Source organism: Thunnus albacares, chromosome 3, assembly GCF_914725855.1.
Source record: "Thunnus albacares chromosome 3, fThuAlb1.1, whole genome shotgun sequence".
NCBI classification, from domain to species: Eukaryota; Metazoa; Chordata; class Actinopteri; order Scombriformes; family Scombridae; genus Thunnus; species Thunnus albacares.
Genome location: NC_058108.1, coordinates 27,238,067 through 27,261,584, shown reverse-complemented (window position 1 = coordinate 27,261,584; position 23,518 = coordinate 27,238,067). Strand labels below are relative to the sequence as shown.

Sequence of the window (23,518 nt, the reverse complement as noted above, 5' to 3'; positions counted from 1 at the left end):
GATGTGTCATAAACTGTGTAAACAAACTATGCAAATTATTTATAACAATTATGCTGATGTTTGTTCATTATAGAAGCTACCAGGCACATTAATTGTGCTGCAGCACCAGAATGAGTCGAAGAAAACGTGTATCAAAAATTCTGTTAAAATATGTGACTTTTGAGTGACTCTCAGTCTGTCAACTGAGAGAAAATATTCATATTCTCTCTACACGTCGCATCCCTGAACTTTACAAAAATCTGAAATTTGCGACCGTTTCAGGTCGTTTGTGTGCTCTTCGCTCTAGTTGTGATTTTTCCGACTGCACGTGAAGGCGCTATGTTGTTCAACTTTACCTCATGATTTTCTGACGCCCTCTGCTGTCTGAAAAACACAAATGGAGACTGGACTGTCAAACATAAAGACTACTGTAAGTCTGCTGCATGTACAGAGAGACTCAGTCATGTTAAAAGGACATATTAAGTTATATGGTGCTGTGCAGACTTCCTTTTACCTGTAATGGCACTGGAAACACAGGTCAATTATCACTGTGAGGAAAAATAATAACCTGTGATCTAGGGGTGTGACTAACTAATTATTTTATCCATTAATTAATTAATTATTTTGCCTATAAAATTACAGAAAATAGTGAAAATGCCAGTTATAATTTCTCTCACGGTGACATCTTCAAATGTCTTGTTTTATCTCATCAACAGTTCAAAATCTAAAAATATTCAGTTTACAATCATGTGTGACACAGAAGAACTTGGAGAAGCTACAACCAGCAAATTCTTTAGCGTTTTTCCATAAAAAGTGACTAAAGTAAAGTCAAAGTAGTTGCGGACTAATTTCCTGATGATCCACTAATCGATTAATCGTCTAATTATTGCAACTCCACTCTAATCCTAAACAGATTGTTAAAATCATGATCATGCAATGGTAATTTTTTACATGATGATGAATTTAATTTATACAGTCATAACACACTGTATTTAGCAGCTATGTAGTTATTTGTCAAAACAGTTTAATGTAGTTACCTATTTGTTACACAAAAGCAAATACAAACACAATGTTCTTTCCTATGGGCACTTTAATTCCATTTGGCATTACAAATATAAACAAGACAATGGAAAACAAATAATTTAAACACGATTGTGTAGAAAATGGATAGCCAAATTCAGGATAATTAAAACTGTGTGCTTGAAACAGTTTTTTAATCATAATGGTAGCACAGTGCATTTAACAACAACTGTTAAACTATATCTTGCATCGTTTTTGTGAGCATAGACGAACTGTTTTACTAAAATACAACTTCTTAGTAGTTCTACAGATTTATTTTTTTTGAAAGACATAAGAGCACATAGAAAGGAGTGAAGGTGAACGCAGCTCTGATGTTTGATCAAACCTACATTGCAGCAAGATAAACAAAGATCAGTGCACCTTCTGCAAATTATTATTTTTTTTTTTTAGCAATTTCCTTAAATTCTGCAACAAATTCTATGATGTTTGCACGTAATCACTGCAGATTTTAAGTCAAGATGTCAAGAGGCTTCATACACACCCAAACACACAAGTGCCTAAACACACACAGTAACATTATCAAGTGGCTTATGTTTGGTACCTTAATTGATCACAACACACACACAGTCACACTTGTCTTTCCCACTAACACACACACACACACACACAAACACACTATTGTATTGTAAAACCAAATCAGTTGAAGTTATTTAATAAGCATATGTGTGGCTTAATTTTGGATGGATGACATAACATCGACAAGTCATTTTCACATATAGACACAAGTATCATAATTTAACGGTGCTTTGATTCAAAGTTTCTTTCGGTGATGTTTTTAAGTATCAGCCTGGAACATAATTACTTTCTATATTGTGCACAGTAGCTTGTCTGGTGTTTATTAGTAAAAACTGCATGCACTGAGACGCCTAATCATGCTCAAAAATACCCTGCTACCTACATAGATGCAATATTTCTTTTAAAGGTAAACAGGCAAAACGTGATGTAAGGAAGCTGCAATTATTGTAACTATAATTATCTTTCAGGTGACTAAGTTATTTCTTTACTTTGATTTAAGTCTAACTTAACACAGTGTCCAACCAGTATTTTCAGAAACAAGTACAACAGCATTATTTTCCAGTTTTCTTGCACTTGAATACAATTGCCATGTCACTACAACTCAAAAAGGTCTAACATATGTACAATACTTAAGTTTTAATTTTCAATTCAGCAAAGTTAAGATGGAATGTGAACAAGGTTATGAGTGACTCCTCGCAGCGCCGGTCAGCCGTCTGTGAAGATCATAGTTCCTTTCACTTCATTCACGCCACAAATTCTCTCTTTTTCTTCAGCGTCAGGCAGGGCGGCCACGTGGAGAACAGTCAAACAGATGGCACAACGACAGCATGAATCAAAGATGAATGGGTGAGTGCAAATCCGCCGGTCGCTCCGTACTAGTGTGTGAAAGTGTGTGTGTGTGTCGTGTGTGTGTATATATATATGTATATATATACACACTGTACAGTTTGTGCGTTGAGGTTGAGGGGCTACTGCAGGTAACGGTAGACTTTGAAGCAGTGGTTGCCAGAATCGGCGACCACAACGTGTCCGTCAGAGGTGAGAGCGAGACCCTGAGGGCCGTACAGCGGGTCTGCTGATGTGTTGATGTAGGAGAGGAACGAACCGCTGCCATCAAACACCTGAGAGAGACAGAGAGAAACTAATTTGTATGATAGTAAGTCTAAAAGGTGTGAAAATGAGTCATAAAGACATACAAAGTAATCCAAACAACTGTGAGTGGAGTACTAGATAAAAGTCTGCGTCTACTTTTCTTTAGACTTGTTGAGGTGAGACTTTTTGTACTTTGCTTTAGGGCGGCACGATTCTGGTCAAAATGAGAATCACGATTTATTCCACTCAGAATTAAGATCATGGTTTTCTCCCACGATTTGCCGGGTTTCCGTGACTGTGACACATTTTTGTTGTTTCAAGAAGTTTTTTCTTTCACCCCATTTTGCTCCTCAGTCTCTAACACACATTAGCAGGGCTGCAACTAACTATTATTTTCATTTTTGATTAATCTACGGATTCTTTTCTCGATGAATTGTTTTGTCTATAAGATGTATAAGATAAGATAAGATATAAGATAAGTGAAAATGCTGTTCTAATTTCCCAGAGTCAATAGTTACGTTTTTAAATGTCTTTAACCATCACAATTGAGAAGCTAAAACCAGCAAATTTTTGGCATATTTGCTTAAAAAAAAGACTAAAACAATTATTCGATTATCAAAATAGTTGCTGAATAATGTTCTGTCTATTAACTAATCGGTTAATCGACCAATCATTGCAGCTCTACATGTTAGATTTATTGTCCTGCCCTCTCTTCCTGTGCATAGTTTGTCATGTGCAGTAATGCGCACTTGTCAAATCTTGATACAGCTTAGGGAGATTTTAGGTGTGTTTGTTTTGATGCGATGGATGTCCCCACTAATACAAACGATGCAGAATCATTGTCACTGTGATCCTGTTTGGATTAATCGTGCAGCACTGACCTGTATCCGGCTGTTGCCCCAGTCTGCTACTATGATGTTTCCATTGACATCCACCGCTACTCCTGTAGGGGCATTGAACTGGCCGTTGCCCTCGCCGTTAGAACCAAACTTCAGTAAGAATTCCCCTTCTGTGTTGAATACCTACATTTATGTTTTCAGGGAGGTAATAGCATAGAAATAACATCTAAAATTACCAAAAACAGTGAGCCACTGGTGTGCCAGAACAGTAAACAAAATACACAAAGTAACACATCAACTACAGAATAGTTTTGTTTATGAGAGTTTGATTATCAAAGGTTTATAGAGTAAAAACTATAACATAGAACATAGAAAGATAAAAAGAGAAAAAAGACATCATATTAGTTCTAAAATACAGACTTATTATTATTTTTAGTACTGTAAATACCTGTAATACACTTCCACCACTCTGATGTTTCACTTACCTTGACCGAGTGGTTGTGGAAATCTGTTACAATGATTTCATTGTTGTTGTTGACAGCAGCAAAGTGAGGACCTGAATTAAAAAAAAAAATAAATCAGATAACAAGGTCTCAGATATTTGCCGTTTGTCAAATTAATTTCTTATAAATGACACAACAGAAACAGTTCAGCTAGATGCTTTTGGCAAACATGCAAATTAATAAGTAACCAAATGCATTTAATGTAAAAGAAAAACAAAACAACTCAAGTTTGATTGGAGAAAATTCAAAATCAAGATTGTCAGTCATAGCATGATCAATGGTACAACATGCTGTTTGAAGGACACTTGTATTTAATTAATGAGGATGTGTTTGTTCTAGCATCGGTTTTATTGATATCAGTGAAACAAGCTGCGTCTAACTTACAGGTGTATTTAAAATCTTATCCATAAACTCTTGAAACAAACAAAAAAAACCCTCCGAAGTCAAAGGATGATGAGGTAGTGATGGTCGCTGGTTTGGCAAACGTCTTCATTCCACATGCAGGTGTGAGCTGGTCGGAGAAAGACTGTAGGGGGGCAGTGCACATATTACCATTGAGTGTACCTGCAAACTGCCTGTCACCGTTGCCACGACTACCAAACTTGGTGACCAGCTTGCCATTGAGCTGAAAGATGAAGACGCAGCAGGACTTGTTGTCGACCACAATGATGTGGCCATTTCTGTCCACCGACACGCCTTTAGGGCCCATCAGCTTCCCTGAGCCGATCTTGTTCTGGAGAAGCAAAACATTTTAAATTTCTGTTACGTTTCAGCGGCTCTAGAAGTTTTCCATCGTGTGGTGCATGTACATGATTCTTTGGGGGATGATGCTGATAGTTTAAATGATATATCGGCTGTTTTTTGGATAATTGTGACTAAAATGTACTGAGCATAAACTCATCACTGCTCTCTAGAGGACTACAGAATGGTGACGCTATTTCAAAACATATCTTTGGCATTTCTGTACCTCAATGTCTTGTCATTTATCTCCTGACATATATGCCGATACAAATGTATCAGCAATGAGCTAATATTGGCCAATATACCGGCTTGGCCAATTTAGTGGTCAGGCTCTTTTTATGAGTAATGTAGTCGGGTCAGAGTAAATGCTCAGTAAATTATCCCAAAGAGAAGATTGGTCTTTGCGAGGCCAGACTACATTTCACAAGCTCAGTCTTCATACAAGAAAAAATCATGGACTGGTTTTGCTTTGCTGGGGCAGTTTTTGTTACAACATAGTGTTGATTTTATTGCAGCAATATGCTCACCAGATTGCTGTTCCCATTTTCAAGCAAACCAAAAACTGTGTCCCTTTGTTCTACTGTGTCTTATGTGGGACTTCCAGTTAAATAAAAAAGGGCAAAATAAAAAACATCCCATGCATGTGCTCATTTACAGACAGGCAGAGATAAATATTGTGGCAAATAGTTTTGTCATTGTGGTTCCATTCAGTGAAAAGCCACAGGCTGCTCTGAAAGGAACACGTCTTACATTTCACCATTGAAATCCTGCTATAAAAGCAGCATTTTCTTTAGTAATTCACCTCTGAAATGAACTTTGAGAGGGAAGTGAAAATATGAATCTTTTTACACTTCAGTAAGAAGTGAAGGAGGTGTAAAAAAATGCAAATGACTTACAGATGTTTATCAGGGAAGGGCACACAATGCAGTTGGTTTTCTGTTTGATGTATTTTTTAAAAAGTGATACTAAAAAACTCCATCATTTTAAAAAATATAGGGACAATATTTACTACTACAACATTTAAAAAGACAGTTTTTATGTCAGCTACCTGCTTGATAACATCCTTCCTGTTATTGTTCACATTAAAAATGATATTTGGTTAAACACCAACACGATGAGTTGCGCACATCTTATTTCACTCTTCTAACTGTATATCTTAGATTTGACCACTTTCAGTGTCACATATAGATAAAACATTACGTCACATGACTCACCTTAAACTTGCCTTCACTTGAAAAGATGCTGACCCATTTGTTGTCATAGTCAGCGATGATGATGTCGCCGTTGGGGTGGACAGCCACACCTGTCGGCCGCTGCAGCTGACCTGGAGTCCTGCCGCGGACACCAAAACGACTTTTGAACTGGCCGTCATTGGAGAAAATCTAAAAAAAACATCAAATTACATTTTTGAATTGACAATACTGTTTGGTGTGCGATAGCTTAAACAACAAGTCTCACAAGTTACCATGGAAACAGTAAAATGCAGAGGCAGCTTTGTGCAAAGTAACCGAACAATGACAAGTCATAGTTCTCTACCAATAATGTCTCATTACAACCCCCGACCTCCATTATTTCACCAGGCTGAGAGCGGTATCTTGAGAGCAGGAAGTTATTTTTACCTGGACACACTGGTTGTTGCTGTCTGCTATCAGCACTTTTCCCAGAGAGGAGGCAGCCACTCCCTGCAGATTAGTGAACTCCCCTTTGTTTCTTCCTTTAGTGCCTGGAAAACATGAACACAGCCATATTCATGTTAGAAGACAGACGACGTAACTAGTTTTTTTTTTGTTGTTGTTGCTGTTCTTATTTTTAGCCTTTTTTGTGTGAAGTGCAGTGTAAAGAGGTGACAGTTCTTTTCATTGTTCATTCTTGTACTGTGCAGTTACATTAAAGTGAATCTGACATGTATCTTATCTGTCATTGCTTAATTATGTTGTGCTGTAAAGAATATGAAAAAACATTTATATATTACAGAAATATATAGTTTAGTTTCAGTCTTAGTTTAATTTTTATTTAGATGGGATTACAAGACACTGTTATTTTACAAAACATGCATTTTCTGCTAATATATATTCAAAAGCATGTGGAAAAAAGAAAAGAAAAAACAATCAAAATGAACTGTTCACAGAAAAGAAGTTACATATCTACAGATTTTCCTGAAATAGGGATTTTTTTTCTCTTCTCCCAGGTTTTTTCTCCAAGTATCTGGCTAATTTAATGTGTCATATGTGAACAGCCAGCTACGTCTTTGTGCATAATCGATACTTACAAAATCAATACATGTTTTTATATAATGCAGAGCTGCAACTAAGGATTATTTCCATTATTGATTACTGTAATCTTCTGATTATTTTTACAGCTAATTGATATAAGTTTAGTCAACAAATGGCAGAAAATAGTAAAGAAAATGCCCATACACAATTCCAGAGCATAAAGTTATATTTTCAAGATGTTTTTTTGTCTAAACAGTCCAAAACCTCAGTTAACAGTGATATAAAACAGAGAAAAATAGAAGCTGGGAAAAAATGACCAATGTTTGACATTTTTCCTTGATAAATGACTTTGATTGTTGTTGATATATTTATTAATCAACCCATTTCAGCAGTAACATACTGGAAACTGCTTTTAAACACATATTTACAGAAGTTACTAGGGCACATTTGACATTAACCACACTCGACAGGTTTACAAGGAGCTGTGCTGCTTAGAGCAGCATATTTCTTACCGATTCTGAAGATGAGGTCGTCTTCGATGGGGTTTTCTTTCCTCCTCCCTGTGCTGTACATACTGGCCGGCCTCTTGATGGCCTTCTGCTTGATGTGCCCGCTGCCTGGTGACTTCAGCCTCTTCTTGATGCCGTCTGAAGTCGACGAAACATCTAAAGACTTGGTGGCCTTTATCTTAAAGGGGCTTCCTTTGATATGTTGGTCATATAAACGCAGCGATAAATTAAAGGTCCCTTCTTTAGGAGCTGTGAACAGGTACTCATAAGTGCCATTCTTGTTGTCCTGTATCTCTCCTTCACCTTTGCTACCATCAGGTGAGAAGATTTCAGCAGTGATGACTGCGTTGCCCATCTTGCACAGCTCTCCATCTTTGTCCTTAGTGGTTATGGTGATGGACGTGGGCACACCCATCACACAGTGCCTCAGCCCTTCGCCAGTAGCCACAGTCTCAGAGGCAACAGCGTTAGTCGTTACTATGGTACCCAGGTTGTGGATGGACTTCTTTAAGCCCTCTGTCTCCACGAGGAAGTCCAGTTGGTCGTTCTCCCCGGGCTGCAGAGGAAGTTCCTGGCCGGCCAGCTCGATGAGACGTTCGCTCATCTGCTTTTTCACCAGCAGCACCTCGGCCTCGGTGCCGTGGCTCAGAGCCTGTTCCGTGAAGTTACAGCTGCTGTTGATGCCCTCCTGGCCCTGCAGCAGGGTGTCTAGCTGGGCTTGGAGCACCTACACATACATACACCAGGGGGCAGCAGGGTTACTTTGTGGTTAGACAGACCTTTTGGCTTGTAACTCCCTTTTAAAAAGCAGCATCTTCTTGTACCCCCTTCAGCAGGTCAACCAAAGAATAATTTTCATATCTTACAGTTATGTATACTTTTGAATACATTAAAGAGGCTAGAGGAGGTAAAATTTTGCAGTATCTTACAAGAAAAATACAAAGATTGGACACAAATATGAAGATATAAACATAATTATGCAGCAAAAATGTATTTTTCCTTTTTACTATGTTATTCATCTCACAGTTAAACAAATTTATCTTGATCCTTTGAAGGGTCCAAGACCCTAGGTTGGAAAACACTAAGTAATGCCCATATAAAACTCAAGCAGCTCCACTGTTGATCAGTATCTGTGTAAAAATAAAGCATGAACTGTGACTTGTCAGCTCAACTCAAGCACATGTTGAGATAAGAACATTTTCTGGTGATTCCACAGAAGTACAGCCACAAGTTTACTCCAGTAACTGACCATTAATATAAAAGGAAATGTGTCAAGTGTCGTAATATTATCACGTTCACTCACAAAGGTCTGCTTGTGAAATTAGTCATCGGTTATCTGTTACAGCTCCTGACAGCATCCATAAAATACATCCTCATGTGACAATGACAACACATGAGTTATAGCTATAAATGAGCTAACACAAGTCTGACTTTTAGATTATGAAACCTCCCAATATGCTGCACTGCAAGTGTTGCTGTAATATCATGAATCAACTTTAAGATACAAAAGAAAAAGTCTGAATTCCTAATGTACCTTAAACATACGTTCTTACGTTCACCACACCCTCATGAAAGGGCCAAGACAGACTCACCCGCATCTGGCCATCATACTCCTCTTCTTGTCCAACAGCAGAGGCCATTGAGCCATCTATCTCACACTGGAGTCAAATGTTTCATCTAAACACCTTCTACTCTCATTTCCTGTCCACTAATTCTCACTCTGAAGCTCTGAAAACTGAGATATTGTCTCCATATGCGGCAAGAATAGTGATCACGCTACCCGAGGATAAAGTGATTGCAGCATGAAGAGCAAAGCTGCACTGTACTGTATTCCCTCACTGCACATGACACACCCAAATCAACTCAAGTGCACACACAGCACACTGGCTCCATCTAGCTACAAGCAGCAACACAGCTGAAACTTGCATATCTGACTCCCCCCCCTGGGCTCCAATGTTTTGACCGTGTACGCACACCAGCCTGTCAATTGTAAATCATTAGCAACTCATGTGATGAAGCTCCCTGAGGGGGCGGCAGCAGGCTCTCTTCACCAGACCGGGTGATTGGTTGTCTGGATTGGGGTGGTGCACCAGGCTCCCAGGCCCCCCTTTTTCTGCCTGTTAATCGCCTATCAGACCAGCTGAGCCCCTGACACATAGATCAGCAAAAACAGCCTGATGAGTAGTCTGTGATAGGTTAAATGCTTCCCAAAAATAATTATGGAGGTCAATGTTGTGCTCATTTTGTTGTTACATCAATTTATTTCTGTGTAATTTCCTTCTCCTGTTACATTCTTAAAAAAAAACCTCCTCACAAGAACAAATCAGAGCCTCCAGTTAATACAGTAATGGAAGAGGTAGATAATAACTGCTAAGCGCTTTACCCTGATTAAATAAACTCAAACAATACGTATCATGATTGGGACCACAGCCAGTTCAGACCAAAGTCTGAGTGTAACAAACCAAACATCCAAGCACGTGTAAGCTGATTTAGCCTACTGTGTTTCAGACCAGGTTACTTCACCTTCTGCTTGAGGCCGTAGTTGACCTCCAGCTCCATAAGCAAAACACTTTTGCGGACATTGAGGGTCTTCTGCAGCTCATCAAAGGTAGTATGGATGTCATCCTCAATGGAGCTCTTCTGATTGGTCAGCTGCTGCAGGATCTCTGACAGCGTCTGTAGGGCTGAGTCGATCTCTGGTAACCTGGGAGAACCGGAGAAAGTGAAGAGAAATTTTTCATATATCGAGTCATCAGTCATATGATGGAGCGCACACATAAAGGAAGATTCTGTTTACTTCATTCATGCCATCATAGTCATTACTTAAGAGTAATATGCATGAAGTCTGTAGTGTAACAAATTATATGTACATAAAGCTGCCGTTGTACCTCTTCTTGACAGCATCCAGCTGGTCCTGTAATGAGGCCTTGTGTTGTTCCACTACGTCTTTGAGAGGCACAGTCGGGTGTTCTCCATGTTCACCACTTGTACACTCCTGACACATGGCTGTCTCACAAGGAGGACAATAAAACTCCATGACCTAAACAACACGAAAAGAAGAGATTAGACTTAAAAATGGGGTTGACAGAGTTGTAGACCAAAATTTTTTAGCCACGCTGGTGGTGAACCTCTAGAGACAGTGATGTTTGTTGACCCCTTTAGTCCAAACTAAAATATCTCAACAACATTTGGATGGATTGCCATGACATTTTGTACAAACATTCATGATCCCCAGAGGATGAATTCAAATAACTTTCATGACCCTCTGACTCTTCGTCTAGAACCACCAGCAGGGCAAAGTTTTCACTTATCAAGTGAAATATCTCAATATTTATTCAATTAATTGGCAAAACATTTGGTACAAACATTCATGTTCCCCTCAGGGTGAATTCTAATAACTGTGGTGATCAGTGTTGCTGTAATTCCACTACTTTTGGCAGTAACTAGTAATGTAACTAATTACTTTTTCAAATTAAATAACAGTTACAATTACTGGAATTTAAATGGGCTCGTTACTTTTGTCTTACGTGAATATAGTGGACAGCTGCAGAGGAAAGCAGAAAAAAAAAACACACACACAACACAAACACAACATCATCTGACATTACCGTGTCTCAGAGCCACGTTGTAGAGTCCACGTCATTGTAGCCAACTCGTGGTAAAACATAAGCCTAGTCTCTGGAGTTATAACGTAAATAATAATTGTAACTAATACCTGTTACTTAACTGCAGCTGCTATTCCTGGTCTGAGTTGTGGATCTGCGGTAAAACCTGGAGCGGACTTTTGAGTTGTCTTTCTTGTATGTTTGTGAACTGATTTGGGGTTGTGGGGAAAACAAAATGGACCCTTTACCAAATGGATTGAACTCTGAGACTGTGGGACGTGTTACACTTTTGCTTTAAAAGTAACGCAAAGGTAACTTTCCCTAGTAACTAATTACTTTTTATATGCAGTAATTGGTAAAGTAATTCAATTACTTTCTAAGAGAAGTAACTAACTAATTGCTAATTTTCAGTAACTTGCCCAACACTGTTTGTGATCCCTTCAATTTTCATTTAATCCCATTATCAGGTCAGAATTTAGATTTTTTGCTACCAAACACTTGCAAAACTCATAAACACTCCCATAAGCATCAGCTGTACTTGGTGTTTAGTGCTAATTAGCAAATATTAGCATGCTAACACACTAAACCAAAATGGTGAACATGGTAAACATTATACCCGCATGTTAGCATGCTGACGTTAACATTCAGCTCAAAGCACTGTACCTTCATGCAGCGTCACAGAGCTGCTAGCATGGCTGTAGAGTCTTAGTCTTGTTTAAGTCATAAATGACAAAAGAAAACACTATTTGGGTGATAAGGTTTCCCCTAAATCCATGTATGTTAGGCTGACAGTGAACCTTTAAAAGAATCAGCCAAACCTGAACCAGTGACCAGTGAGCTAGACTTCTAATCTGTCCATTATCAAATCTTAATCAGATTAGTTAGATAATTATTATTCATTATCAATGCTGCACACAAGGAAATGGTGTATTAGTGTGTGTAAACTGAACTCCAGTCGAAGAAGATAGATAATAATTTATGTTCTTCTGGAAACTACATTAACCTATAAATCCGTGAACCAGACAAAGAAGAAAAGGATGTCCAGATGTGGTGGCTTTTAGATCTAAGCTTGATGTGAAGGTCTAACTAACATACACAACGGCCTTATTAGCTCTCAGCTTACTAGACATATATAAACTTGCCTATATTTTTTGTTCAGTGTGTGTGTGTGATGAGAGAAGAGGTCAAAGTAAAGACAGAACCAGACAGACAGTTTCTCCCTTACGTTGCCTCCATGGTTGGGGCAGGAGAGCAGCTGGCCTGCTGCCACGGTGGTGATGTTGTTGAGAGCGGCGGCCTCCTGGCTGCAGCTATTCGGCGCCCGCTGCAGCACGTCCATCAGGTTGGTGATGAAGAAGTTATTCTGCAATGCCGCCACACCCTTCTCCGGCAGGATCGAGGTCTGGCGGCACACGGGGCACGACAATGTGAGGCTGTGGGCCGGGATGTAGTTCTGCAGGCACCTGGAGGAGGAGAGCAGTGGGAACAAACTGTTAAAAGAAGTGTTGAAGAAACCGTCTGGAGAAAAGAGTGGGTGGTGTAGTGGTGGTAGCGTGTGTTTGTGTTTGTAGGAAGTTTCCATCATACTGTATATAGATAGATATGCAGTTATGACTTTTTTATTGGTTTAACCAGAAAGTCTATTGAATTAAAATCTCTTTCACAAGAGAGACCTGGCAAAAATGGCAGCTAATTTATGGTCTGTTTTCACACCACTGCACTTTAAACACAAACACTTTAAATAAAAAACAATCAAATCTAATTACATTTAATAACCTATTTTAGTACCAGTAAATTGACCATAAAATCTTTTCAACATAAGTAAAAAAAAAAAAAAAAAAAAAACAACCCTTTGCTGCCATCTAGTGGCAGAAACTTTGACACTCAACAGTGATATAGATAAGTTTCATTTATTGATCCCATGCAGGGGAATTAAAGTGTAACAGCAGCATAAATACAAGAACAGATGCATAGTATAGATAAGTTTAAATAACCAACATAGTACATTATGAGCATCTACTATACACAAAATGATGCATGAAAAAACTAAAATAAAGGTACTAAATATATGCCAACATAAATAGTAACTATAAACTGTATTGAGACAAAAATAAAATAAAAAAATAAAGTAAGCACCATCTATCACATGGGCATTGCATTGCACCAGATTATATGTGTGTACTTGATAAAATGATGACTGAGCATTATGACATCACTGATGAGTGCAGCCACGAATGCACAAACCAGACATCTGACCATCTGACCTTCATCATGTGGTCAGACAACAGGCTTTCAACCCGTAAAGGTCAGTGTGATAATGCCTCTCTGCTACAGAGGTTTTATTGTTATATTAAACATTCATTTAAGTCGTATTTTACAGTCATAAATGATGGTTAAAGATAGTTTGAGGTATCTGCTATCTGGCATATAAGGGAAAATAAATCTTGGGCCAGAAGAAAGATGCACAATACTTTAAAATTTCAACTTTCACCTCAAAACAAATTTGATCTGATCATATCCAATGAATCACAATGTGAAGATTTTAATTATTTGCCTCATAAAAAGTAGTTACTTACGATATGTACCATAGATATGTGTGAGAAGTAGATACACCGTGAGAGAAAATACATACACTGTTAAATGTAACAGCTGACTGACTCTCCAGAAGCAACTAGAGCAAAGGGACAGACAACAATCTCTCTGTTGTTTCAGAAACAAAGGCTAGTTAACAGAGAGGATGAGACCAACAGACCAAAGTCAACAGCAGTGATGCAGCACCATCTCTCGTGAGACAATGCTCATATTTACACCATAAATGCAGAATTAGTTAAGGATTAATATAAGTAGTATTACTGCATTGAAGATTTCTGCAGCATGCTCCATTTGCCCACTTTTATCAATCTCCATTTGCACATTTAAACCACACACTTTAGTTCGGTGTACAAACTTACAAGGATGGACGTGCTGAATTCCTACATTTGAACAACATGGCGACACCACTCACCTCTCACAGAAGGTGTGCAGGCAGGGCAGAACTTTGGGGTTTTCGTAGCGGTCCAGACATATGCTGCAGATCAAGAACTGCTTGTCAATCTGGCGGACGACGGGGCTGGGAATAGTGGCGCCTTCACTGGCCATCCTAAAACTCTAACATAGGAGCCCCTCTTCCTCTTACCCTGCACCCTGCAGAGTGACACAGAGGGGAGGAGAAGATGAGTAAGGACATGGCAAAATGACAACACATATGATCAAACACAGTGATGACCTCATGGAAGTGAGTGGAAATCTGTGGGTTATAAAGATCAAAGTTTCTTCCTTCCATCCACTCACTGAGAGGAAATACCAAATGCACAAATAGACACCAATCAGCGCCTGAGGCTACAAGCTTTAACTCAAACCTATAAACACTCAAATATTAAGATTAAAAACTTTACCTGTAAACATTCCCTCAATCAAGATCTCATTCCTATTGGTCAGTGGAATAAACAAATTAACACATAATTACTATTTCTAATCAGTAAGTCAATGGGACTAACTGTTTGGGATCAGACACACAATCTTAGAGGCGGTGAGCAGCTTGAGAGGTCGAACTGAGGTCACGGCCCCAACATCATGTTTGTTTAAATGTTCACTGCTCTAGTTTTAGCAGAGATGTCATAGTTTATCTCATTTTTGAAATTATTGTGCCCAGGGTAGAGTTAATCAGTTGATTCATCAATTTGTCAGTCAGTAAGAAATTCATCAGCAACAGTGTTGATAACTGATTAATTAAGTTGATAATTAAGATAAAAAGCCAAACTTTGGCTGCTGCAAACTTTTCAAAATGTGAGGATTTGCTGCTTTTCTCTTTTCCTTAATAACATTTTAAATTTGGACTGTTAGTTGGACAGAGCATGACATTTGAAGCCATTAAATCAGGTTTTCAGATCTCATGATTTTCATTTTTCACAATTTTTTGACATTTCATTGAAAAAAATGAATCACCCATATAAAAAAGACAGTTAATGGATAATTATTTATGTTAGTTGCACCTGAAGTGCAGAGACAGAAAATGCAGCAGAACAATGGTTTTAAAGCAAAGCAATGTTTACTCCTTATGTTTACCCCTTGTTGTCAGAGAGGTAGTGAGTGAACGAACAGTGATGTTCCGTCATCAGATTGTTTCATTTGATAGTTTTTAGAGGCCTGAAGAGGAAAAAGTTTTTCATTTTCATTATCGGTTAATCTGCAGATTATTTTCTCAATGAATTGATTTGCTTGGTGAAAACTGAAACCTGCCCATTACAGTAAAATGTTATGTTATCAGATCTGTTGTTTTGCTAAACCATTATTCTAAAACCCAAAGATATTTTTACTATGATGTTAAGACAAGTAAAAGCAGAAAAATCTCAAATTGAAGAAGCTAAAACCATCAAATGTTTGGCATTTTTGCTTAAGAACAGACTTGAACAATTGATCTATTATCAGAACAATTGTCAATTAACTTTCTGTCGTTGCAGATCTAATGTTGTGTCATCTTCTATCTCCATTATCATCTTCGTGATCCTTTATATTTATCTTGTGACCAGGTTGAGAACCACTGCAGTAGAGGACTGTGAGAGCACGGTTGGTGTATGAGCTGCAGCTGTGCTGGGTGTTTGTCATAAAAGGCACTTTGAGTAATGAATATTTGATTATAAAGTGAAAGTAAGGCACTCTGTGTTCAGCACACACTTGAGTGAGAGAGAGAACACAACCTATAAAAATAAGCACTACACATTATAATAATAATATAATAATAAGCACTACAATCCACAATATTTGTACCGATTCTTCAGAAGTCCACCTTCACTCAGCTCTCAAATTTCATCTGAAGCATCCTCTTACTGCATCCTTTTGACTTTTCTGTTATGTTATCTGGCAGCTAACTTAGACATGGAAAGTGTGTCAGTGCTTTTATTGTCTCTTCACATTCAAGACAGGCACAGAAACAGGCCACCTCTGCTGCTGAGAGAAAACCCTCGGGGACTCTAGCTCTTCCTACGGTGTACGCTCTCTTTCTCCTCTCCTCTTCTCTATTTTAACTTAATCTCTCTCTTATTCACATCTCCTTCTCTTGTTCCCTCTATGTGAAAGCAGAGCCTGGAACCACAATATGGTGATTCGGTAAGCCTGAAATGGAGAGTGGCGGTTTAAAGGTGCAGTGTGTAGAATTTAGTGGCATCTAGAGGAACGGACTTGGCAGAAATGGAATATAATATTCATAAGTATGTTTTAATTAGTGTATAATCACGTGATACTAAGAATCACTGTGTTTTTGTTTATATCTACATAGGGAGCAGGTCCTCTTCCATGGAGCCCACCATGTTGCACCACCGTGTTTCTACAGTAGCCCAGAACAGACAAACCAAACACTGGCTCTAGAGAGGGCTTTTTCGTGTTTTTCGCGAGTTTTGCAGCCACCAAAGGTTCTCTTACACGCTTGGAAGGGGAGGGGGAGCGGAGGGGAGGCGTATTCATTTGGTTGCAATTTGCAACCTCACCACTAGATGCCACTACCTCCTACACACTGCTCCTTTAAAGGGAAACTTTGGTATTTTTCAACTTGGACCCTATTTTCCCATTTTTTTGTGTCTAAGTGACGAATAGGAACAACAGTTTTTGAAACTGGTCCAGTATTGAGCAAGAGTGCTTCAGCCGGGAGCCGAAACAGGCTGCAATGTACTTTGACGGGGCAACAGCGTGCCGACGATGAACGTCCACTAAAAGTGCTTGTTTTTGCCACTGACGGTTTGAGATTGTTATTATAAGTGTCTGATATTATAGAAAGGTTCCCTACAGAGAAATAAAACATTTTTCTTTACCTTTCGCTTGATCCGGTCTGTTTGTTATTGTGTCTAACCAAGTCTCGTTCTGAAATCTCCTGAGAAATGAGTTGTTTAATTTTTTATAATAACAATCTGAGTCTGTCAGTGGCAAAAACAAGAACTTTAGTCACTTAGACACAAAAAGATGGGAAAATATGGTCCACGTTGAAAAATACCTAGGTTTCCCTTTAAATGACTATCATAACAACACTGTCATGCTTTTAGTGGTTTTATTACCAACATTTCCAATATGTTAGGAGGCTGGTATGTAATGTAATTTGTTAACTATCAGCTGCCAGAACACCATATGTTAAACAGCTCAGTCCAGCTTCACAAAGCTGTTCAAGTTGAAAAAGAAACAGCAAGTTACTGCATGACTTACATAATCACAACAAGTTGTTCAACATCTGAACTGACAAGTTATCAGCTAAAAACAGCTGGATTTTATTCATAAATGTGCACATAAAAAGGAACACAACCACTTGCATCAGTGAGATCTGAATGACAATACATATACAATACACCAGCACAGCCATGCACACACACACACAACACAAATCTCTAATCTCAGGCTGTGTTAATAATTTACCCGCCCCACGGAGTAGATTAAACAGATGAGCAGAGCATCAAATATGCCACTGATTATGAAAAGTAAAATTCCTAAATCCCACAGACAGCCACAACAAGACAACAGAAGCCCAGTGCTGACGGTGCACAAGGTCGCAGCAGCCACACAACACTCCGCTCTTACATAATCAGATCCGCACCAGCTAAGCGGAATAATTCCTGCTGGATTGAGCTGTCATCTAATACGCAGCGAAGGGTACAAATGATAAAGGGAAATATATTACTGGAGAAATTCAAACTTGTTACCTTATTGCGTGTAATGACTCCATGAGAAAAATACTCATGAAAACAACAGCAGCTACTCCAAGTGGCTCAGTACAACCATAACATCATTAATAGGACTTACAGTGCTGCATCTATGGACCGATCAACAGGCGTCATCCACTCCAGCACACAGACGCAATCACAGGCTGCATTTGAGTCAAACAGGCAGACTCTTTAACCTGAAATCCCTCTTAATCTGCCCCTTCATATCTTGCCAGTACTGTCATTAAATGATGCTTCCGTCCAGGTAACAGCGACGAGCCAAACAGGAAAACAGGAGGCGACAGGATGTATGTATGTGTGTGTGTGTGTGTGTGTGTGTGTCTGTCTGTATGTGTGTGTGTCTGTCTGTATGTGTGTGTGTGTGAGTGAGACAGCTCCTCAGTGTTTATGGGCATGCACACACACGTGAGCAAAGTTGAGGAGGGGCGATTTGGCCAGATTGTGTTTCAGTTTTTACATCATCTCTTCCCCTCCCTCCCTCCCTCAAGCACTTCCTCTCCTCCCATCACTTACATTCTTTGCTCGGTCTGTCTCATCCATTCATCTCCCTCCTACCTTCCTCTCTCCCTCTCTCTCTCTCTCTCTGTCTCTCTCTCTGTCTCTCTGTCTCTCTCTCTCTCTCTGTGTCGGAAGTAAATGCTGGCTCACTGCACTGCAGTGAGCGTGTGCAGCATCAGGAGTATGTGATCTAGTATTGGCTGACGGCTGGTGATCTAACAAACGGGGGGGAAAAAAGGGACAGCAGTTATGGGTCCCCTCCACAGCCGATATAGGCAGAGCCAAGGGGATCTTTTCAAAGTGCATATGTACGCGGGTGTGTGCACGCTGCTGAGTCACTGTACATGCAGAGACAAAAAACTGAGAAGGAAAGTAAGAGGCAAACTATGAAGAAAAGGAAGATGAAAGAAAGTAAAGGTCATCAAGCATGAGGGAATTAAAGTATGAGAAAGGGAGTTCATTTCAAATCTGCCAAAACCAGAGACACTCATGTATGTGCATGCACACATTCCTTCATATAACTACACACACGCACACACACACAGCATTCAATTCACCAGTGTCAACATTGAGCTGCAGTGATCATCTGACTACTCAGTTCAGCATTACCCCCATTCTGATCAAAGTCCCACATTAGAGTCCATTATCCCTGTTAGCTGTGTCATTGTGAGGTATGACATGCATAAACCAGAACACATTTGTGGATATTTATGTGGGTCAATACTTCACTTCACACTTCATATTGTGTGTTTGTTGTATATTAAAGTCTCTTGACATAAAGATGTGGAAACAATATGTTTTTTTTTACATAAGATGAAAAGGCCACCAATAGGACAAATGTGATTTCAGAGGCAGAGACTTCAGTCACTGCACTGTCCTGCTGTTTGTGTGATCAGCTGGACTCTGTAAAGCCTAAATCATGAAGCAAAGTTTTTGTGAAGATTCTCAGATATCCAGGTCATGGTATATCCAACAAGAAATTGAGTTCTAAGAAGCCTTTTTGATGAGAAGCGAAGCATCTCAAGAATGTCCAGGTGTCCTTGACTTATCTCTTCTGGATGTGAAGCAAAGCTTTAAAAGGATAAGGCTGGAAATTCTTTATATATTTCTTAAATTGTCCAGAAATCTCATGTGCAGAGCCAAACAATGAATGATGACCCTACTTAGAAGTATTATATGTGTATCCAAACCCTGATATTTTGTATTCCTCTGTGCCTTAGACCTCTGTTGTTGTTCAAAAACTATTAAAAACACGTTAATGAGCCGTACTGTTGCACTGGGTGACATTTAACTTCGCCCCGAACTTACAGTAGTTTGTTTAGAAATAGCTCCAAAGACTAATAACAGCAATCATGTTGGAGTAATTCCTTTTATGGAAGACGCCACAGCATTCAAGAAATTGCTCTGCTGAGAATGAAAATGTGATCCCTGTTATCTTCAAATAAAAACGAAAATTCTTTGAAGTCAGTTCAAGATCAATCTGTCTGCTTGAGGAAAGGTGATCAAAACATTCCACTGCACAGCTGATTTCCACTTTACTGCAGTTTATCCTTCATCGGTGACTCCCTAATGCCAAAAAATGTATCTTAATCTTGACATTTTAAAATAATGGCATTAAATAGGAATTTTGTCCATATCTTCCAAGACGTATCTAGTTTCTGGGTCAGGATTTGTTGCTTATTTTTTTTAAAGGAGCTTCTCCGTTTGTGGATATTCCTGCCTTCCATTGTCGGTAAATTATATAACAGAATAACATCAGGGGGGGTCTTAAATTCCTCTTTAGAGTTTGTACCGTTTCAGTCGTTCAAAATCACATCAGTTAATCGTGACAAGGCTTTTTCACACATTTCATTATTCCTGGCAGCTCCAAGGCTGTTCCAATGATCTCATCTCAGCTTCTGCCAAATTCATGAGCTCAGTCGGTCATTTAGAGGTGTTTCAGAGAGAGAAAAACTTCTGTAACTCTCTCTGTTATTTTCAAAGACTGTGTGTGTGTGTGTGTGTGTGTGTGTGTGTGTGTGTGTGTGTGTGTGTGTAGCATTAACATGCAAGACACATTCACTTTCCCAAGCACTGACTTGGATTCAACACTTTAAAGGCCAGTGTTATTCTATATTTTTGTTATATAAGAAATATTTCATTTCAGACAAATAAACATGTAAATAAATGGAGACGAATAAATAGGCTTAACTGTCACTCATAGTGAATTGCTGTAGGCTGATACACAAATCTTTGTCATTGTGTTAATAAAGTTTATGGAAATTCAAATAGTTTGTTTACTGTACACATAAGAGTGGCAGCGTTTTTTTTTTTTCCCCACCCACATTCGGCAAAGACCCGCCCTATTCTGCCTCTGATTGGCTAGTACTCGTTGCCTTCCAGGCGTCTTGTGATTGGATGCTATGTGTGCAGCATGAAAATGCGCAATCCTGAGGTAAATTGGCATTAATATTACACACACAGCAGCTGCTTAAGTGATTAATAGATAATCTTATTGTTGATATGGAGAAAGAAAGGTAAATGTTGCATCTTTTTATTAGTTTTTTCATTAAAGCTGTCTCCAAATGAAGCGTTTCGCCCTTAACATTAGTGATTAGCCTAATAGATAACATTATTGCTGATATGGAGAAACAAAGGTGTGCCCCCAAGTGCCCTTGAGCAAGACACTGAACCCAAAGTTGCTCCCAATGGTAAGGCAGCACCTTGCATGGCAGCTTTGCCGCCATCGGTGTGAGTGTGTCAATGGGTGAATGAGAGGCAAAAATTGTAAAGTGTTTTGTCCAGTAAGGTAGAAAAGTGCTATATAAGTGCAGTCCATTTACCATTTATCATTTAATTTCAAACAGATCAGGAAATCTGAAAACGCGCCTCAGCAATGCTGAGCGGTTTCCCTGCACCGCTCCATCCATAAATATGGACCAACACCGTGAATTAATGGTAAGTGCTTTGGGTTGTCCTATTATAAACCCCAATACATCAATGTCTTGCTTCAAATTCACTAAGCTTCTAAACTTTTTTCCTAGCTTTAAGCTGAGGCTCATCTGAAAACAAAACATTGTCCCATTATCCATAGTTGTCACCGTCTATACAAACTCTTAAATGTTAGTACTCAATGGGAAGACAGAATATTTCGTTTGGTCTTTTAAAATAACATTTTGTTGCCTTTGTGTTGAAGGACTTCTTACCGAAGGATTATCAGTACCATGTATGTAGGTACAAAGCTGTGAACCAATCCGGTAGCGACCATATCAGTTTTGAGGCCACAGTACGGATGTCCCTTCAATCCAAAGAGGAGATCCTGGTGTGGCTGAAGTCCATGGCAGTCACATGGAGAGTGGCCTACACCAGGCCCACTAAAGGCCAGAAGATCATCTTCAAAGTAGGTTGTTTTTTTTACAGAGTTGGTATTGTGGCATCATTCCCGGGTAGTGATTTAATTTCCAATATGTTTAGTTGAAAGGTTATTTATGACTCCTTATAACTCTGTATCCGTAGTCTCCAACAGTTATGGTGGCTACTCATGACTCCTGACACAGAGATCATATTTGACTCTTTTATTTCATATTTCCAAATATAGAAAGCCATTGCACAATTCTTTGTTGTAATTATGGATAACATTTTGATCATTTTGTTTTCAGACTAATGAATGAAGCCATGGATGATGGTCACTTGTGTTCATGACAAAGCAACATCTATAATAAATGACCTCTATAATAATTAATGTTTTCTTTTTCCTAATACTGCAGGCAGACTACCGGTGCCAGCATAACACCAAGCCCAGGGAAACAGTACCAAAGGCTGGCAGGGTGTCCAAAAATACAGATTGTCCTGCTAAACTTAAAGTCACCCTTGTGCGCACTGAGGTCTCCCATGGGCAACGGAGCAGGTCTAACACACAAACCCCACTTCATTTCCAAAGCAATTCTTGTTTTAACGTATGTCTATACATATCTGTTTAACTCTACCCTTTTTCCCCTTTTCCCTCCAGGAGCACTGATCCTCACATACCGGACTACCCGACACTTGTGGATATCAGTAATATTCACAATCACAACATACATGTGGCTGATGCTGTGCTTGAGGGTGCTGAATCACAAGAGGGTCAGTTTAATCAGAACATGTTTTCATAATGATGCATATAAAGATGTACAGTACTGATTAAATACAAGGTAAGCGTTATTCTTTTTCTCACTCCACAGCTGATCAATCATGGTCCAGATCAACTATTGCAGCCATTGAGGAGCTTGATGATACTGAAACACCTGAGGGTCAGTTTAAGTATAAGGACATGTGTTCATGATGCATATAAATATATACACTACTGACTAAATACAAGATAATCCATTGCCTTTTAAGGACAGCAAAGCTCTTCTTTTTTTTCAGCTGTTCAAGACAGTGAGGAGTGGGACTCCATGATCAAGGAGTTTTCGGCCATGGTGCAGAATAATGAAGGATTTCAAGGAGCAGCATCAGCCTTCATGAAGGCTTTCCACAGACTGAAGGGGAACCCCTCCATGCTGCAGTCAGCAATGCACATGTTTGGCCGCTATGATACCAACAGCCTGGCATCACAGCGAGCACAAGCTCTCCAGCGGGCCGCTAACCGTGCTGGGCCAGGTATCACCTTACAGCCCAACTCTGTTGCCCGCCGAAAGGTCAAGGTCGGGGGTAGACGCCGACCTGCTGCGGGGAGGCTGACGAAAAATGTTGCAACCATGGACCATCGCTACAGCTACCCAAAAGGAGTGAAGTCTGGCACTCACACCTTGTCCCAAACAGTAGAGGTGTGTCACAGCAATCCAAAATAATTATTGCTCCACCACTGCACCCCACACCGTCCCCCTTTTCCTCTCTCCAAAGAGGCTGGACACTCCACCACCGTGCCCCTCACCTTCCCCTTTTCCATAGTTGTTGTGTATAATTAATTGTATATAGTTCCTTTTACAAACCTATACACAGCGGCAATGTTGTTGCCTATGATTGTTTGTACAAATCCGTCATTAATGTCTACAGTTCCCCTTACAAACCTACACAAAGTGAATGTTGTAGTGAACATCTCAACTGAAGACATGTTTTTATAGACTTGCCTTTTCCAATATTTTTTAATTTTCAAGACTACTTCTGTGTCTTAATATAGAAGTTTGTTTATATCATTCTATGTGAAGTGCTTGGAGGTCTCCAAATAAACACTGAATGAATAAAA

The 23,518-nt window shown here is 39.3% G+C and overlaps 2 protein-coding genes across 9 annotated transcripts in view; one reads left to right on the top strand and one right to left on the bottom strand.

Annotated features, from left to right (window-relative positions):
- Positions 1 to 23,518, top strand: part of LOC122979701 — a 24,580-nt gene extending 1,062 nt beyond the window's left edge. The window contains exons 2-8 of one of the 3 annotated variants that reach the window (XM_044347389.1): positions 2,349 to 2,421; positions 21,162 to 21,252; positions 21,491 to 21,694; positions 22,062 to 22,201; positions 22,304 to 22,416; positions 22,515 to 22,595; positions 22,699 to 23,518. In XM_044347389.1, the coding sequence (XP_044203324.1) occupies positions 2,387 to 2,421; positions 21,162 to 21,252; positions 21,491 to 21,694; positions 22,062 to 22,201; positions 22,304 to 22,416; positions 22,515 to 22,595; positions 22,699 to 23,123 (1,089 nt within the window). In that variant the 5' untranslated portion in view covers positions 2,349 to 2,386 and the 3' untranslated portion in view covers positions 23,124 to 23,518. Of the gene's footprint in view, positions 1 to 2,345; positions 2,422 to 21,161; positions 21,253 to 21,490; positions 21,695 to 22,061; positions 22,202 to 22,303; positions 22,417 to 22,514; positions 22,596 to 22,698 lie in introns of those variants that run through there. The other 2 variants (XM_044347390.1, XM_044347388.1) reach the window with 2 other exon arrangements.
- trim2a (tripartite motif containing 2a) overlaps positions 1,052 to 23,518 on the bottom strand; it is a 37,724-nt gene continuing 15,257 nt past the window's right edge. For 2 of the 6 annotated variants that reach the window (XM_044347382.1, XM_044347383.1), the window contains exons 2-12: positions 14,082 to 14,260; positions 12,303 to 12,540; positions 10,361 to 10,512; positions 9,996 to 10,176; positions 7,476 to 8,199; positions 6,370 to 6,473; positions 5,965 to 6,132; positions 4,562 to 4,742; positions 3,992 to 4,062; positions 3,549 to 3,689; positions 1,052 to 2,696 (exon numbers count right to left, since the gene is read on the bottom strand). In XM_044347382.1, the coding sequence (XP_044203317.1) occupies positions 2,544 to 2,696; positions 3,549 to 3,689; positions 3,992 to 4,062; positions 4,562 to 4,742; positions 5,965 to 6,132; positions 6,370 to 6,473; positions 7,476 to 8,199; positions 9,996 to 10,176; positions 10,361 to 10,512; positions 12,303 to 12,540; positions 14,082 to 14,215 (2,247 nt within the window). In that variant the 5' untranslated portion in view covers positions 14,216 to 14,260 and the 3' untranslated portion in view covers positions 1,052 to 2,543. Of the gene's footprint in view, positions 2,697 to 3,548; positions 3,690 to 3,991; positions 4,063 to 4,561; positions 4,743 to 5,964; positions 6,133 to 6,369; positions 6,474 to 7,475; positions 8,200 to 9,995; positions 10,177 to 10,360; positions 10,513 to 11,080; positions 11,221 to 12,302; positions 12,541 to 14,081; positions 14,261 to 15,883; positions 16,073 to 17,896; positions 18,139 to 23,518 lie in introns of those variants that run through there. The other 4 variants (XM_044347384.1, XM_044347385.1, XM_044347386.1 and 1 more) reach the window with 4 other exon arrangements.